The sequence below is a fragment of the Oncorhynchus mykiss genome, chromosome 9, assembly GCF_057628025.1.
Source record: "Oncorhynchus mykiss isolate SJ-2025 chromosome 9, ASM5762802v1, whole genome shotgun sequence".
In the NCBI taxonomy this organism is placed as follows: Eukaryota; Metazoa; Chordata; class Actinopteri; order Salmoniformes; family Salmonidae; genus Oncorhynchus; species Oncorhynchus mykiss.
Window position 1 is genome coordinate 17,465,183 of NC_143030.1, and position 16,270 is coordinate 17,481,452.

Genomic DNA, 16,270 nt, shown 5'->3' on the forward strand with positions numbered 1-16,270 from the left:
TCTCCAGCGCACTCTACTTTTCAGAAAGGTGTTCGTTGTGTCACACACAAAGACACATTTGGTCTTTCTAATCCGGTTTCAACATGACTGCTTTCGAACCATATTTCTAAAAACATATTTAGAGTGTATATCACACAGTGCATTCGGAATGTTTTCAGACCCCTTAATTTTCCACATTTTGTTACGTTACAGCCTTATTAAAAAAAAATCTCATCAATCTTCACACATTAGCCCATAATGACAAAGCAAAAACAGGTTTTTACAAATGTTCACAAATTAAAAACGGAATATATCACATTTACATAAGTATTCAAACCCTTTACTCAGTACTTTGTTGAAGCAGGGCAGCGATTACAGCCCTGAGTCTTCTTGGGTATGATGCTACAAGCTAGGCACACCTGTATTTGGGGAGTTTCTCCCATTCTTCTCTGCAGATCCTCTTAAGCCCTGTCCGGTTGAATGTGCAGCGTCACTGCACAGCCATTTTCAGGTCTCCAGAGATGTTTGATCAGCTTCAAGCTCAGTCTCTGGCTGGGCCACTCAAGGACATTTAGAGACTTGTCCCAAAGCAACTCCTACATTGTCCTGTTGGAAGATGAACTTTCACCCCAGTCTGAGGTCCTAAGCGCTCTGGAGCAGGTTTTCATCAAGGATCTCTCTGTACTTTGCTCCGTTAATCTTTCCCTCGATCCGGACTAGTCTCCCAGTCCCTGCTGCTGAAAAACATCCCTCCAGCATGATGCTGCTACCACCACCATGCTTCACCGTATGGATGGTATTGGCCAATTGATAAGCGGTGCCTGGTTTCCTCCAGACATGATGCTTGGCATTCAGGCCAAAGACTTCAATCTTGGTTACATCAGACCAGAGAATCTTGTTTGTCTGAGAGTTCTTTAGGCAAACTCCATGCGGGCGGTCATGTGCCTTTTACTGAGGGGTAGTTTCCATCTGCTGCAGAGATGGTTGTCTTTCTGGATGATTCTCCACAGAAGAACTCTGGAGATCTGTCAGAGTGACCATCATGTTCTTGGTTACCTCCCTGACCAAGGCCCTTCTTCCCAGATTGCTCAGTTTAACCGGGAAGCCAGCTCTAGGAAATCTTCCATTTAAGAGTGATGGAGTCCACTGTGTTCTTGCGGACCTTCAATGCTGCAAAACATTTTTGGCACCCTTCCCCAGATCTGTGCCTCGTCACACTTCTGTCTCGGAGCTCTACGGACAATTCCTTCGACCTCATGGCTTGGTTTTTGCTCTGACATGCACTGTCAACTGTGGGACCTTATATAGACAGGTGTGTGTCTTTCCAAATCATGTCCAATCAATTGAATGTACAAGGGGACTCCAAGTTGAAGAAACATCTCAAACATCTGGAAACAGGATGCACCTGAGCTCAATTTGGAGTCTCATTGCAAAGGGTCTGAATACTTATGTAAATAAGGTATTTCAGTTTTATTTTATAAATTTGCCAACATTTCTAAAAACCTGTCTTCACTTTGTCATTATGGGGTATTGTGTATAGATCGATGAGGGAAAAAATGAATTGAATACATTTTATAATAAGGCTGTAACAAAATGTAGAAAAAGGGGTTCTGAATAGTTTCCGAATGCACTGCACATGGTGGTCATTTAGCAGATGCCTGTATTTCAAGTAGACTAGCCGATGTGGTCCTGTATGGTTCACTTGGTGGAGCATGGGCTGTACGATCCTTTCCCGGGACCACACATACGTCAAATGTATGCACACATGACTAAATCGCTTTGGATTATAGCGTCTGCTAAATGGCATATATTACATAATACATAGTCATGTTTTTACAAAGTGGCTTCGAGGTTGTAGTAGGCTACCATACGCTAGGATGACAAATCCTGCAATAGTGTTGCAGAAAGCCTGCCAGGCATTATGGTGCAGTGGAGCCTCATTGTGTGTGTACTAGTGACCGAGTCAGCATGTGGTTACTGCTATCAGTTATTTAGGGCACAGTGAGTGTTTCCCAGACGTCAGGTGACTGTCACACTGGATCCTCCGTCAGCCCCTGGTGGATGAACCCAGAACTACACCTTGTTATGTCAGCATAGCTGTGGCCTTGACTTGGTCAGGGGGTATACGAGGTTAGCTCATGGTTCGTCATGCTAGGTATGACTTCATACAGCCATGTATCAGCACCGTGTTAAAGCTTTAGATCATTTAAGACATTACTATAGCCTTTCCTCCCTCACCATGTGACTTGTTATTGGTGGGGGATGGGTGATTTCGGGTCACGTGGCCTAGGGAAAAACAATTAGCCCTCAAATGTATTAACCATTTGGATCCATAGATTGGATTGACATGGAGTCTTTTATTTACAAAAAGAGAAAAGCACAGCTACATGGAAAGTAGTCACACAGGACAGAATAGATGGGTTATATAAATTCTGCCTACAGTGGAGACCTGGCAACGGTTCTCCAGAACACCAGGGTTGGGCTCAATTCAATTTCAATTCCAGAAGTACAAACATTCCAATTCTCTTCAATTATGAAAATTGGAATTTGGTTTATTTTCCAAAATGGACTGGAATTGTAATGGAATTGACCCCAGTCCTGCCAGATACGCATTATCATTGTCATTAAGAGGAAAAGACAACTTTATTAACGGATGGTTTTGTGTGGGTTCAAATCTGAGCTCGTCTTGTTCGGCCTGTCCTCTCTTCCCATTTCCTCCTGGTGCGTTATTGGTGGTCTAAAACTTGAACTCTTTGTATTTCTTGGCACCTCCTCGTGTGTCTTGAGGCTGGGCCTTCCTCTTCTTTTGCTGTGGGGTGGAGAGAGAAATGGAGAAGAAAAGTCTTAATATTGTCATACAAGGCTAACACTACAATCAAACCTTCTCCTCTTAGTGAAAGTGGCATATGACTCCAACCCCGTCACAACATGTTGCAGGGCTGAGAAGGAAGAAGGGAGGAATGTGCACACTGCTTTCACTCTGAAAACCCTGCTATCCCAGGACGGCCATATTCAGAAGCAGAGAGAGAACATTTCAACAAGAGAAAAAAAAGTAAGACTTTGCAATAATGTCTATTATGAAAGTGGATAAAAAAATAAATAGAACAATTCCTAAAAGTTTCAGATTAAATTTGAATAGGATTAAATCACTCAACTAACAATTACTAAAAATCAGATCCTAATCTTCACATCTAGTGTTCATTTATTCTGCTACATATGGGACTGGAGAAAGAGCCTTTCCAACACAATGCATACCAACATTCTCATACCCTCATCTTGGCCCCAAGTGGCAGAATACATTTCATGCTAATACTAAACTATAGCAATAATTAACCAGGATGACTCCTCGCATCCTTCTCATAAAGCATTGGAGAACAAGGTCTGAGGGGAGGAACCACTGACTTTCTCCCACAATGTGTTTTGAGACGAGGAGACAGGACATGAAGATACGAGAACACATCACTCAGATTCACCCCGGGGCTTTCTAGCTCCTCATTACTGTGTGTATACTGACTAGTCTAGTACAAGTCACAGCTAGAAGAGCTTTCTCTGACTGTCATATCGGTTTTAGTCTGAGCACGAGTGTCCTGGAGGAGTAGAAATGTGATCAGGAAAGAGGGATGTGGTAAACAATTACAAGACCTAACAAATCATAAGGAGCCGGGTTGTATTCATTAGTGAACATTGTCACAAATCTGTTTTGCACCATAGCTATATGTTTTGTACTGTAACAAATGGCCGGTACAGTTACAGTGTCTCAGGGTCACCTTCTGTTTGGCGGCGTGCTCGGCCACCATGTCGCTGAAGTCCTCCTTCTCCACCTGGGCCTCCTGGTTCCTGACGTGCTCCTCGTACTTCTGAGTCATGGCCATGGGGTCCAGCTCCAGCTCCTCTGGGGCCAGAGCCACTTCTACCCCTTGGAACTCCTGGCCTCCGCCCGCCTTACGACCCGCCATGGCCTGAGGAGGAGGAGAGTCAGACGGGAGACAAAGAAGCTCATCTGAAACTGTTCCCTACTCCCTGTAGTGTACTGCTTTTGGCCTAAAGTGGGGAATAGGGGAGTTAGTGTGTATGTGGGTCATGTAGGTGTAGAGAAGTGTATGAGTGTACATCCACAAAGGCCTGTTTAAAGAGATGGCAATGAATCTTCTACTTCCCCAGAGTCTCCGTATGTCTCCGCGTGCGGTTTACAAGGAAGTTAGACGCAGTTTCGCGAGCCGATGGTAACTAGCGTTTGTGCAATGACTGGAAGTCTACCCGTCCAGCTAGCACACAGCTAGAGGCTATGTGTTTGAGTACCAGTGCATACACGTATGTATGTGATTGTTAGTGAAATATGCTCTGCGTATGTATGAGTAAGGGACTAACTATGTGTTGTGTTTTTGGTACGAGTGTTAACATGCCTACACCCCAGTGGTTGGTATGTGGTAGGTTTAGTAGTGATCTCTGATAGGGCGACTTTATCCAGACACAGTGTTTTTGCCATTGTCCTTACCCCTGATACGTCGTAGATGTGTGTGGATGCCATCATGGCTGCTCCTCCAGAGCCCGTTCTCCTCTCTGGGAGCACCGTGAACAGCTGAGGAGTCTCATTCCTACACACACACACACAGAGACGCATGTTACAAACACACACAATACAGTAAAACGACACACACTCACAAATTAAATATTAGTGAATAGTCACACAACCTATTCCTGGCTACACACACTCACCCGTCCATAGCCTCCTCGATCTTCTTCTTCCTCAGCTCAATGAGCTCTGGAGTCTCCATACCAGCAGGTACCGACGAGAAGCCTCCGGGAGTGATCAGACCACTGGAACACACACACACAGGCTCAGAGTTAATAAACCACTGATCACTGTATTCAAGACAACACACACACACACAGGCTCAGAGTTAATAAACCACCGATCACTGTATTCAAGACAACACACACACACACAGGCTCAGAGTTAATAAACCACTGATCACTGTATTCAAGACAACACACACAACCCACTACAAATGGCAACCGGTAATTAGTTCCACGTGACCAACGGCTTATTGATCCAACAGAAGAGAGACCCTGGTTCGTTTCAAGTCCATGTCAACTTGATGTGTTTAAAACAGTCAGTTAATGACACGTCTACCTGTCTGCCGGTGTGAAGAAGCCGGTTTCGTCTGGCTTCTCCTCATCACTCTCATCCTCCTCCTCTTCCTCTGAAGACTCCTCGTCTGAAGGCTCCAGCTCTCCCCACGGCGTACGATCCACCTCCTCCTCCTCCGCCTTAGCCTACACACAGACATGTAGACAATAGGACAATAGTTAACAGGCCATTGGCCCAAAGCAGACAGCTGGTGTGTCAGATATAGCAATGTGTGGCAGTACGGTGGTGTTGTATGGTAAATGAAGGGTGTATGGTGTATATGAGGGGAATCGGACAGGGGTGTGAGGAAGATCTCACCTGGAAGTCGACGGCGTTGGTCCCGAACACATCACCGTACAGAGGCTTTCCTGTCTCATCTACAGGAGGCTTCCCCCAACCACCAGCATGGTAACCGAACGAACAGCTCTGAGAGAGAGAGAGACAACAGGAGAGTGGGGGGGGGGGGGGTCAATAAAAGTCTCAGTGTAATAAGCTTCACAATACAGTATAAACACTTTTATTACATTGGAAAAAGTCTCCCGGGGGACACAATACAGGGGGACACAAACTTAAAGCAGATGGGCTCGATTCAATCCGTAGCGCTGAAGATCGGCGCTGTAGTGCGATTTCAATGTTAAAAGTCTAGCGCGTGTTCTCTGGAACATCGCCTTCACATTTCAAGCGCAGCTCTTCAGCGCTACGGACTGAATGGAGCCCTGTTGTCTGCGTTAAGGCAGGCTTACCTCAGGGATAGGGGAGTTGAGCCCGGGGATCTTGAGGTTGGGGTAGGAGGGAGGGGGGCCGTATCTCTGCATGGCGATCAGCCAGGGAGGGGGAACCTTGTGGGAGTTCTACACGGGAGGGGGGAAACAACTTTAGCGACGGGACAAGACCATGGTGCATCAGCAATATGAATGATTGCAGTTCAATAAAACAAAGCACAACTATAAAGTCGTCCATCAGTAACATTAAAGGTGGTCGTGGGATCGTAGGCTTCCACAGCAGAGTGAAAGTAGAAGTGGGATAATAAAAACATTGGGAAAATGATGAGGCTGAAAAACTGACCGGTCCAACGGGCATGCCCAGAGCAATACGCAGCTCATCTGACAGGTCGCCTGGCTTCTTCTCCTTCAGCCTCGTCTCAAACTCCTTCCCCTGAAGCGAGGGAGAGCGAGAGAAACAGATTGTAAGAATCAACATTTCATTCCTAACACTAATTCACCAGAGCAGAGTACACCGACTACCATCTGTTGATTCAAGACCCAACAACAAGGAGGTATTGAGGGAAACCCAAACCAACCACCGATTACAGCCCTGATTATTCCATTCAAGGTCCAATCAATCAACAGGAAGTAGGAGTAGAGTTTCTGATGTTAGGTGCTGTATACAGTGGAGTCCTCCATTGAGCAGTCAGACATCCTTACCTCGTAGTAGAGGTCACCGTGGATGGAGAGTTTAGGCTTCATCTGCCACTTGAAGAAGGCGTCGTGGAGCTTCTGGTAGTCGATGTCGATCTTGCCCATCTTGGGACGCACCTTCTCCCTCATCTTGGTCTTCATGGTCTTGGCATCCTCCTGTAAGCAGAGTACCACAGCATTCAGTGTGACTTCTGACAACGTGTTTCACTGCTCTATTTTATACAGCTGTTCATGGAACAAATATTTAACGGCTGTGTTATTTATTGATGTTTTGTAATGAACTTGAAGTAAACGCCGCGTGAAACAGAAAAATACACAGGCCATGTTTGTTTACTTTAAAAGCGGTCATTCTCCTCATGCTAGCCAAAAACTAGGGAGATGAACATGGTGTTAACAGCTGGAACCCACCCACCTTTCCAGCTGGAACCACCAGCCAGTGCCTCCTTGTGCCTACTGTCTGGTGCTACTACCCCTCTATTGGACAGAATCATCTATCTTCTCCTGTAAAGCTTCTCTGGTACCCCTCTATTGGACAGAACCATCTACCTTCTCCTGTAAAGCTTCTCTCATCTCCTGGATGCCTGTCCTCTTGATGAACTCTGGCAGCTCGAAAGGGGGCTTCTCGATACCCCTCTTGCCCTGGAGGTACTTCCTCTTGAAGCACCAGTGTCGGGGGACGGGCACCGTGTTCCTGGTGGCCTTCAGGTGAACCAGCAGCTTGGGTTCCTGCGCCGTCACGTCGTGCATCTCCACCACGTCAGGACGCGCCACCAACTGGAGGAGGACGGGGTCAAAATCAACATCGGACACAGATCTCTATCAATCTCCTATTAAAACATCTCCGGTGACCACCCAAACAAACTGAATCAGCTCATAGAGACAAGCATTTATGAGTAAAGTGTTAGGTACAGAACAACTTCTACACCAACTTAATCAATACACAGGAGCTAGAATGTCTAACTCTTAAAAAGCAGGTAAATGCATTACCTGTTTGAGTTCAGCCACAGTTAGTCTGTTCATTCTCCTCAGCTTCTTCTTAGACATCTTGGGAACATCTGGTCTGATCTCCTGTACACACACACACACACACACACACGAGGATAACTTCCAAGGTCAACACTTCAAGAGAGAGAGCACTGGAAGATGACACTATTTCTGTGTCCCAATCGTTCACCTTTCCTCCACAAAGGGAAGTAAACAAGTGCACACTACTTAGGGCATTAGGGTAGAGAATTGGGACGACGCAGCATATAAACACTCCTGTTTGAGAAGTATTTTTTCATCCAAGCTCAGGAATGGAGAGAATGTAGAGGAGAGATGAATACTAACATCGTCACTGTCGTCGCTGTCTTTCTTTTCCTCCTCAAATCCCTTCTTCCTCATTAGAGCAGGAGCCGGCTCCTTCTCCGGTTCCTTCTCCTTCTCCTTCTTCACGTCATCAGTCAGCTGAGAGAGGGATGGACAAACAGTTTATTAGAACTGTTAGCAAAAGACTAACGCGCAAACAGATTCCATCCTTAAATCAACACAACAAAATGATTCCCTTTTCATGCTTGTTCAGAGGTTCTTGAAACCACTGCGCTGAGAACTGGTGGGTACACTGAACCTGATGTGATTTTACTTTAATTCTCGGCCATTAAAACACTAAATATGAACAATAACACTGGACACATCTCTAGGATGTTTTGACAGATTTTTCATAAAGAACCATAAAGCCAATATCTAAAATGGAGGCCCTCACCTTGAAGGCCTCAAAGATCCTCTTGAAGAAGATGAAGTTAGGATCGTAGATCTCCGGTTCCTCTGTAATATACTCGATCTCCACCTCAGGCTCTTTCTCCTTCTCTCCATCCTCCTCTTTCTTCTCCTCTGCATGCTCCCTCTTCTCCTGCTCACGCCTCTTCTTGTTCTTCTTCTTACGGTTCCTGCGCTTACGATTTTTCTGAGAAGGGGAGAATGTAAGAGGGAGAATGAAAATGCTAATAACTGAAACTAGGTCTGGGCGGTATACCGTATTTTATGACATACCATTATTGATGCAGGGACCGGTTTGGGTTTTTACTTTACCTTCTATACCGGTATTTGAATGTTTGGTTTGTTAAATGTGATACGCCTTGTGTAACGTCCATTTTTATAGTTTACTCCGCTACCGGAGTCATCCCTCTCCACTCTCTCTCCATGCCACTTTCCACACAGACCTAGTCCCACTCCCTGTCATTCAAGGAGCACATTTGATATTCCTCAACTTGTGTTCAGTCTGAATGGTCAATGCAGCAAATGTAACAATGTTGACGACAACCATGCTGTTTTCACTTTACTTCTTAATATAAAACCACTAGTGTTCTATAATGACACTATTACTTTGTGTTTCTTACGTCAGCAAACAGCTAGTTTGTATTTTCTTAGCAAGTTGCCCTAAATCTTGTGAGACGCTAATTGTTAGCCGCTAATGATAATAGCTAGCTAATAAATGTACTGAGTCAGAGCAAACGTAGCTAGCTAATACAGCCTGATAACACCAGTGATGGTGTAGACCTAAATCAGCATGTTGTTTGTGCAACAGTATCTTCTAAATCAAAGAGGAATATGCAAAGCAAGAATATGTTAGCTATATCAAGTAGCTAAGAAAAAAACATGCAATGTAGCCAAAGCTTATAGGGTCCCCTAGGAAACATTTATCAACACTTTAGTTCCTAACCTGTCACAATAACTCCTTCCTGGCATTTTTATAAATTGTCATCTCAAACAACACTGTATTCAAAGTGCCCACTATTATATGCTAACTATAGAATAGTTATTATATTCCCATGATTCCAACAGTTTTGCTCTAATTTACAAGTCCAATCGCAATTGCAACATTTGGTTAAAAATAAGTCCTAGACTATTTGCCCATATCGTGCAGCCCTACGTGGTAGTGTGGAAATTATCTCAATTGAGCAGTGGTGTAAAGTACTTAAGTAGTACTTTTAAGTATTTGTACTTTTTTTGGTATCTTCACTATTTTTTACAACTTTTACTTCACTACATTCTTAAAGAAAATACTGTACATTTTCCCCGACACCTAAAAGTCCTCGTTACATTTTAAATGCTTAGCAGGACAGGAAAATGGTCTATTTCACACACTTGACAAGAGAACATCCCTGGTCGGACTCACTAAACACAAATACTTTGTTTGTAAATCATGTCTGAGTTTTGGAGTGTGCCACTGGCTATCTGTAAATATAAAAAATAAAGAAAATGGTACAATCTGGTTTTCTTAATATAAGGAATTTGAAATTGTTTATACTTTTAGTTTTGATACTTAAGTACATTTTATAAATTACATTTACTTTTGATACTTTTACTCAAGTAGTATTTTACTGGGTGACTCACTTTTACTTGAGTAATTTTCTATTAACGTATCTGTACTTTTACTCAAGTATGACAACTGGGTACTTTTTCCACCAATACAACTGAGTGCAGGAAATGCAGAAATGGTAAAAGTGCTGAAATTTGTTTTGGTTGAAGTTGAATTGAACAGTATAAAACAATCAGAGTGAAGAAAGACTCATTAAAATCACTTATATATATATATATATATATTTTGTGTTGCCACCATGGGATCGCTCACTACTCATAAAGCAAATGTACAACTTTTATTATTCAAAAACTAAAAATACCGTCAAATATTATTATTATTATTTTTAATCCCGTAATATAATATTTTGTCCACATCGCCCAGCGCTAACTGACACTGTTTCCTACTCCTCATGCCTCTAAGAGCTTACGTAGATTGAATCAGAAGCTTCCCTATCAAGCAGGTTATCAATACGAGTCATGCCAACTTGACCCCTGACCCTCTGAGCTTCAGGAGTAACAGGATGAATCTCAACAGTCTTTTCTTGACTCTTCATGGCCTCTCCCCTCACATCCTTCTCAAAACACATTGGAGGGAAATATCCAAGGTTCCTCCCCTTGGACATTATCCTCCGATACATTTTGAGGAGGCGAGAGGACACGAGCAATCAAGGAAACACAATTGAGTTTCAACCAAAGACAGCAGGGTCGGATGAGGGGAATTAATACAACACTCACGTCTTTCTTAGAGAGAGAACCGTCGTCCTCTTCAGTCTCAGACAGGACGGCAGCGGAGGAGTTGTTCATCTCCATCTCTGGGCTCTCCTCCTCCTCCTCTTCTGGAAGATAGAAAACACAGAGAACATTCACTGGTCAGGTCAAGGTCCAACAGGGCTCTTAACCCAGGACAATATTACTAAGACTGCAGTAGTTCCATTGGGATGATATCAGGCACTCTCGGTGCATCTGGGCTTTTATTCACAAAGTGTCTCAAAGTATGAGTTCTGATCTATTAAGTATGATCCTAAAAGGGGAAACTGATCCTAGATCAGTACTCCTACTCCAAATACGGGCCATGATTCATTCCTCCAGTGTGTAGTTCCAGGTTCTGACCTGTGGGGGTGGCGCCGAGCTGCTCCTGTCTGATCTCCTTCAGTTGGAGAATCTTTTCCAGAGCCTGGGGGATCTTAGGACCGACACCCACATCCTCTCCCTGCCACACCTGACACACACAACGCCAGGAATACAGAGATTAGACGGATGCAATTGTATTCTGCCATGGCTTATCCTGTGTTATTATGACTCAAAGACGATAACAAAATCAATGGGGGCCCCATGCCATGACATTTTTGGAATTTTAGATTCTCCCTAACGGATACATTTTTATTTTGGTGATTGTTCATTTTCAAAGACGATCGTGTTTAAAAATATATAGCTCCATTATCTTTTCGACATACATTATATCTGGTTTTAGTTGTTTAAAAAACAATAAAATAACCACCATGAAAATAATTTTCTAACAACAACAAAAATGATATTTGATTATATCTTTTGGAGTGCGGCAACGATTAAGCATCGGTGGGGGAAACCCGGTGGTTCGTACCTCTCTGGCGTCCTCTCCAGGTGGAGGGGGAACTCTCTGTCTCTGGGTATGCATCATGGACATTCCAGGAGGAGGTGGGTTCATTCCACCAGGATTCATTCCAGGAGGGGGGGGATTCATTCCAGGAGGGGGTGGGTTCATTCCAGGAGGGTTCACACCTACAACAACACCCAGATCTCAACTGACACCAACAACACCAACGTACCAGGTGTGTGTCACCGTCAACACAACAGCTTTACAGACTTAACAGCCTTCACACCGTTCTTAAAAATAGAAAGGAATGCCATTGGATATGTTTAGATTGGGATAGTGACTGTGTTAAGCCAATATGAATGACTATGTGTGAGTATGTGCTGTCTACAAAGTGTGCGCTGTAGACAAATCAATTCCCCCTTGAGAGACAAAGTTGTATTGGAAGTTAGGATTGACATTTTAGTGTTGATGGCAGGCCAAGGACTGACCTCTCATCATGGGGGGCATCATGCCAGGTGGTCGTGACCCTGGGTCAGACATCCTGGGCCCTGGTCCTCCATGCTGCCTCTTAGCCAGCTCCTGCTGCCTCTCATGTTCCAGCATCACCGCCGCCTGACAGAGGGGAGAGAGGGGACATGGAGGGAGGAGAGAGGAGACATGGAGGGAGGAGAGAGAGGAGGAAGGAGAGGAGACATGGAGGGAGGAGACATGGAGGGAGGAGAGAGGAGACATGGAGGGAGGAGACAGGGAGGGAGGAGACATGGAGGGAGGAGAGAGGAGACATGGATGGAGAAGAGAGGAGACATGGAGGGAGGAGACATGGAGGGAGAAGAGAGGAGACATGGAGGGAGGAGAGAGAAGACATGGAGGGAGGAGACATGGAGGGAGAAGAGAGGAGACATGGAGGGAGAAGAGAGGAGACATGGAGGGAGAAGAGAGGAGACATGGAGGGAGAAGAGAGAGGAGACATGGAGGGAGGAGAGAGAGGAGACATGGAGGGAGGAGAGAGAGGAGACATGGAGGGAGAAGAGAGAGGAGACATGGAGGGAGAAGAGAGAGGAGACATGGAGGGAGGAGAGAGAGGAGACATGGAGGGAGGAGAGAGAGGAGACATGGAGGGCGAAGAGAGAGGAGACATGGAGGGAGGAGAGAGAGGAGACATGGAGGGAGGAGAGAGAGGAGACATGGAGGGAGGAGAGAGAGGAGACATGGAGAGAGGAGACATGGAGGGAGGAGAGAGAGGAGACATGGAGGGAGGAGAGAGAGGAGACATGGAGGGAGGAGAGAGGAGACATGGAGGGAGGAGAGAGAGGAGTGAGGGAGAGAGAGAGAGGAGTGAGGGAGAGAGAGAGGAGTGAGGAGACATGGAGGGAGGAGAGAGAGGAGACATGGAGGGAGGAGAGAGGAGACATGGAGGGAGGAGAGAGGAGACATGGAGGGAGAAGAGAGTGAGGGAGAGAGAGAGGAGTGAGGAGACATGGAGGGAGGAGAGAGAGGAGACATGGAGGGAGGAGAGAGGAGACATGGAGGGAGAAGAGAGTGGGGGGAGAGAGAGAGGAGTGAGGAGACATGGAGGGAAGAGAGAGTGGGGGGAGAGAGAGAGGAGTGAGGAGACATGGAGGGAGGAGAGAGAAGAGTGAGGAGACATGGAGGGAGGAGAGACAGGAGTGAGGAGACATGGAGGGAGGAGAGAGAGATGGAGGGAGGAGAGAGAGATGGAGGGAGGAGAGAGAGGAGTGAGTTATGTTTCAACTTCCAGGCAAGGTAAAGCAGCTGTATGATAACTTTGGGATTGGTTGTGACAACACTACTGATAAATCATTTAGATGGGAGAAAGACATGAAAAATCAGTCTCGTCCAGGTCCTACCCTTTTCTGCTGCTCCAGAAGTTCCTGCTCCTTCATGTGCTCTTCCATAGCGCGGGACTCCCCCTGAAATACACACATACAAAATGGCAAATCTATACCAGAACTCCTCTTCCTTCCCATTGCAATAGAAGGCAGACTACATTCCAACCAGGGCCTGGAGTCGTTCCTTACTCAGGCAAAACCCAGAGCACAATGTGGGACCATATTTGGGGGTCTGAGGCCATACACTTGTGGCAGGTAGCCTAGCGGTTACAGCGTTGGGCCAGTAGCCGAGAGGTCGCTGGTTCGAATACCCGAGCCGACAAGGCGAAAAATCTGTCGATGTGCCTTAGAGCAAGGCACTTAACACTAATTTGCTCCAGGGGCGCGGTTCTACGGCCGACCCTGTAAAACAACACATTTCACTGCACCTATGCAGTGTATATGACAATTCAACATCCTACTCGAGTCTAGGATCAGGTCTTATCTGTCCATACACTCTTCAAATATTATAATCTACAAGACAAGACTGATCCTAGACCAGCACGGCTACTCCAAGAGGCTTACTGAATGCAGGCCAAGATCGTACCTGCTGCTTGGCCCTCTCCTCGTGCTGCATCATCATGGCAGCCCTCTGCTGCACCATCTTCAGCTGGTCCTCCTGGGAGAGGCTGGGGGGCATGCCTGGAGGCTCCATGCCCATACGCATCCCTGGTGGAGGGGGTCCACCTGCCATCATGCTCATCGCCTGGAGCATACCCATTCCAGGAGGCATTGGGGGCATTGGCATCGGGGGCATGGGGGGGATTCCTGGCATCTGGGGGGGAGGAAGGAAAGAAAGCTGGTTAAGTTGTTTTCGATTACAGTAACTGTTTTTTCCTGGACCATGTGAGAACCAGGAAAACGTATTCCTGGTCAGATCACAGTCAAGGTAAAACTCCTGGTCCTGTTCATGACAGATTGATGAACTACTACAGAGTTTATAGCTAAATAATTCCAGTGATGAAATGTAAGAATGAGATTCGATTAGACTGTCTAAAAACCTTATAGGGTCGGTTGGTGCTGACCTGCGGGGTCATAGGTTTATCATCACTCCCTAGGTTGGGTTTGCTGAGCATCATTCCAGTCTGAGTGGGGGGAAACACAGATACACACCGATCATATTGACAGATTAAGTACACTCCACTCACCCTCTCACACATGCACTAACACACACATACAACTGACCTGCATCATGTATCCCTTAAGCCTGTCCAGCATCTCCTCTCTGGGACCTGAGGAAGGAGGGAAATAATAACTGTAAACCAACAATGAACACTATAACTAACATAGGACAACAACAAACAATTATTTAATTACAAATGAAATAAGTTTAAATTCAACTTAGTCGCTCACGCACGGATGCTGACAACGACTCGTGCGCGACTATCAAGTATCACTTTAGATTATCAGTTATTAAACACCCGAGTGATTAGCTGTTAGCTATAAATCAAATTGACTAGTTCGATAGCTAACGAATAGACATTCGTAAGCAAAATTATCTTCGTAGAGGTGGTGAACAAACTTGTAATATAGTTTGTATGTAGGTAACTAGCTGATCATTTACACTCATTTAATTCCACGAAGGCCTGCTATGTAGCTAGCTAACTTGCCGCGGAACTATGGATAACCAGTTAGCAACAAGCTATAGTAGCTAGCAGGCTAGCTACACACAATGCACGCATTCGTCCCATTTAAAGCCTGCTGCTCCGACTTCGGCTTCTTACCCATGTTGGGTGCGCCTAGCTCGCCTAGCTTGGCCTGAAGCTCTGGGTTGGTCCATGTATTGAGGGCCGCCACAGAGCTCCCCAAGTCGGAGGGGATAGGTTCGGTCCCCGGCGGTCCGTCAGATGCCATCTCGAAATTCTACCGATCAATGGCTCTCTACAGAAACAACAGAAACGACAGCAACGAGAACCAGGCGAATCTCGAAAGGCACGATGGGAAATTTCACTATACCGGAATAAGCAGTTGGAGAAATCTGGGTAATGTAGTCAGTGGTAAGAGGAATAACTGCGTTTCCAAATTACAACCACTAGATGATAGCAGAGACATGGATTTGGAGAGTTTTTGGCAATGCAATTTCCGCAATATGATGCATTAATACGACACTACAACATTCTATGGCAGCCATGTTGGCTCCACGTTAACATTATGTGGGGAATATAATATTACATGGGGAATATAGTTACAATGCTATGTAACTGATCGTCTAGAAAGACCTCAAAATCAGGCGGTGTGAAAAGAAGGCCGAGACAATCATTAAGACTCCAGCCACTCAAGCCATAGACTGTTCTTTCTGCTTCCGCATGGCAAGCGATACCAGCGCATAAAGTCTGACACCAACAGGCTCATGAACAGCTTCTATCCCCAAGCCATAAGACTGCTAAATAGCTAACTAAATAGCTAACAGAACGCCTACACAGACTATCTGAGTTGACCTTTGTATGTCATTCTTATTTTTGACTGTTTCTATGCACACGCACAGGGCCCTACACACTCACACACACCAATACTCCAAAACACACACTTCATAATTTGCTCTCACACACATAATATACACATACATTTATACTGCCTCTACACACACGCACACCAACTCACATACAGGACATTCATCATATACGCTGATGGTATTCTGTTTATCATTTATCCTGATGCCTAGTCACCTTACCCCTATACATACGCTATATATACAAAAGTATGTGGGCACCCCATCAAATTAGTGGATTCGGCTATTTCAGTCACAGCAGTTAGTGACACGTGTATAAAATTGAGCACACAGCCATGCAATCTCCATATACAAACATTGGCAGTAGAATGGCCTTACTGAAGAGCTCAGTGACTTTCAATGTGGCACCGTCATAGGATGCCACCTTTCCAACAAGTCAGTTCGTCAAAGTTCTGCCCTGCTAGAGCTGCCCCAGTCAACTGTAAGTTCTGT

General features: G+C 45.3%; 1 protein-coding gene across 2 annotated transcripts; it reads right to left on the bottom strand.

Annotated features, from left to right (window-relative positions):
- Nucleotides 1-2,316: 2,316 nt before the first annotated feature.
- On the bottom strand, nt 2,317-15,309 carry LOC110531585 (splicing factor 3B subunit 2). 2 transcript variants are annotated; one of them, XM_021614854.3, is made up of 22 exons: nt 15,054-15,309; nt 14,515-14,561; nt 14,331-14,414; nt 13,877-14,104; nt 13,309-13,371; nt 11,929-12,052; nt 11,468-11,625; nt 10,978-11,086; nt 10,603-10,703; nt 8,270-8,470; nt 7,858-7,974; nt 7,516-7,596; nt 7,075-7,302; nt 6,535-6,684; nt 6,176-6,265; nt 5,854-5,961; nt 5,429-5,536; nt 5,114-5,256; nt 4,696-4,797; nt 4,475-4,574; nt 3,747-3,938; nt 2,317-2,788 (listed from the first exon to the last, which is right to left on the bottom strand). In XM_021614854.3, the coding sequence occupies exons 1-22, from the start codon at nt 15,181-15,183 to the stop codon at nt 2,717-2,719; spliced, it is 2,736 nt and encodes a 911-aa protein (XP_021470529.2). In that variant the 5' UTR covers nt 15,184-15,309; the 3' UTR covers nt 2,317-2,716. The 2 variants fall into 2 exon arrangements, with proteins under 2 accessions (XP_021470529.2, XP_021470530.2); XM_021614855.3 differs by having other exon boundaries at nt 14,355-14,414; nt 15,054-15,291.
- Between the last annotated feature and the right edge of the window lie 961 nt (nt 15,310-16,270).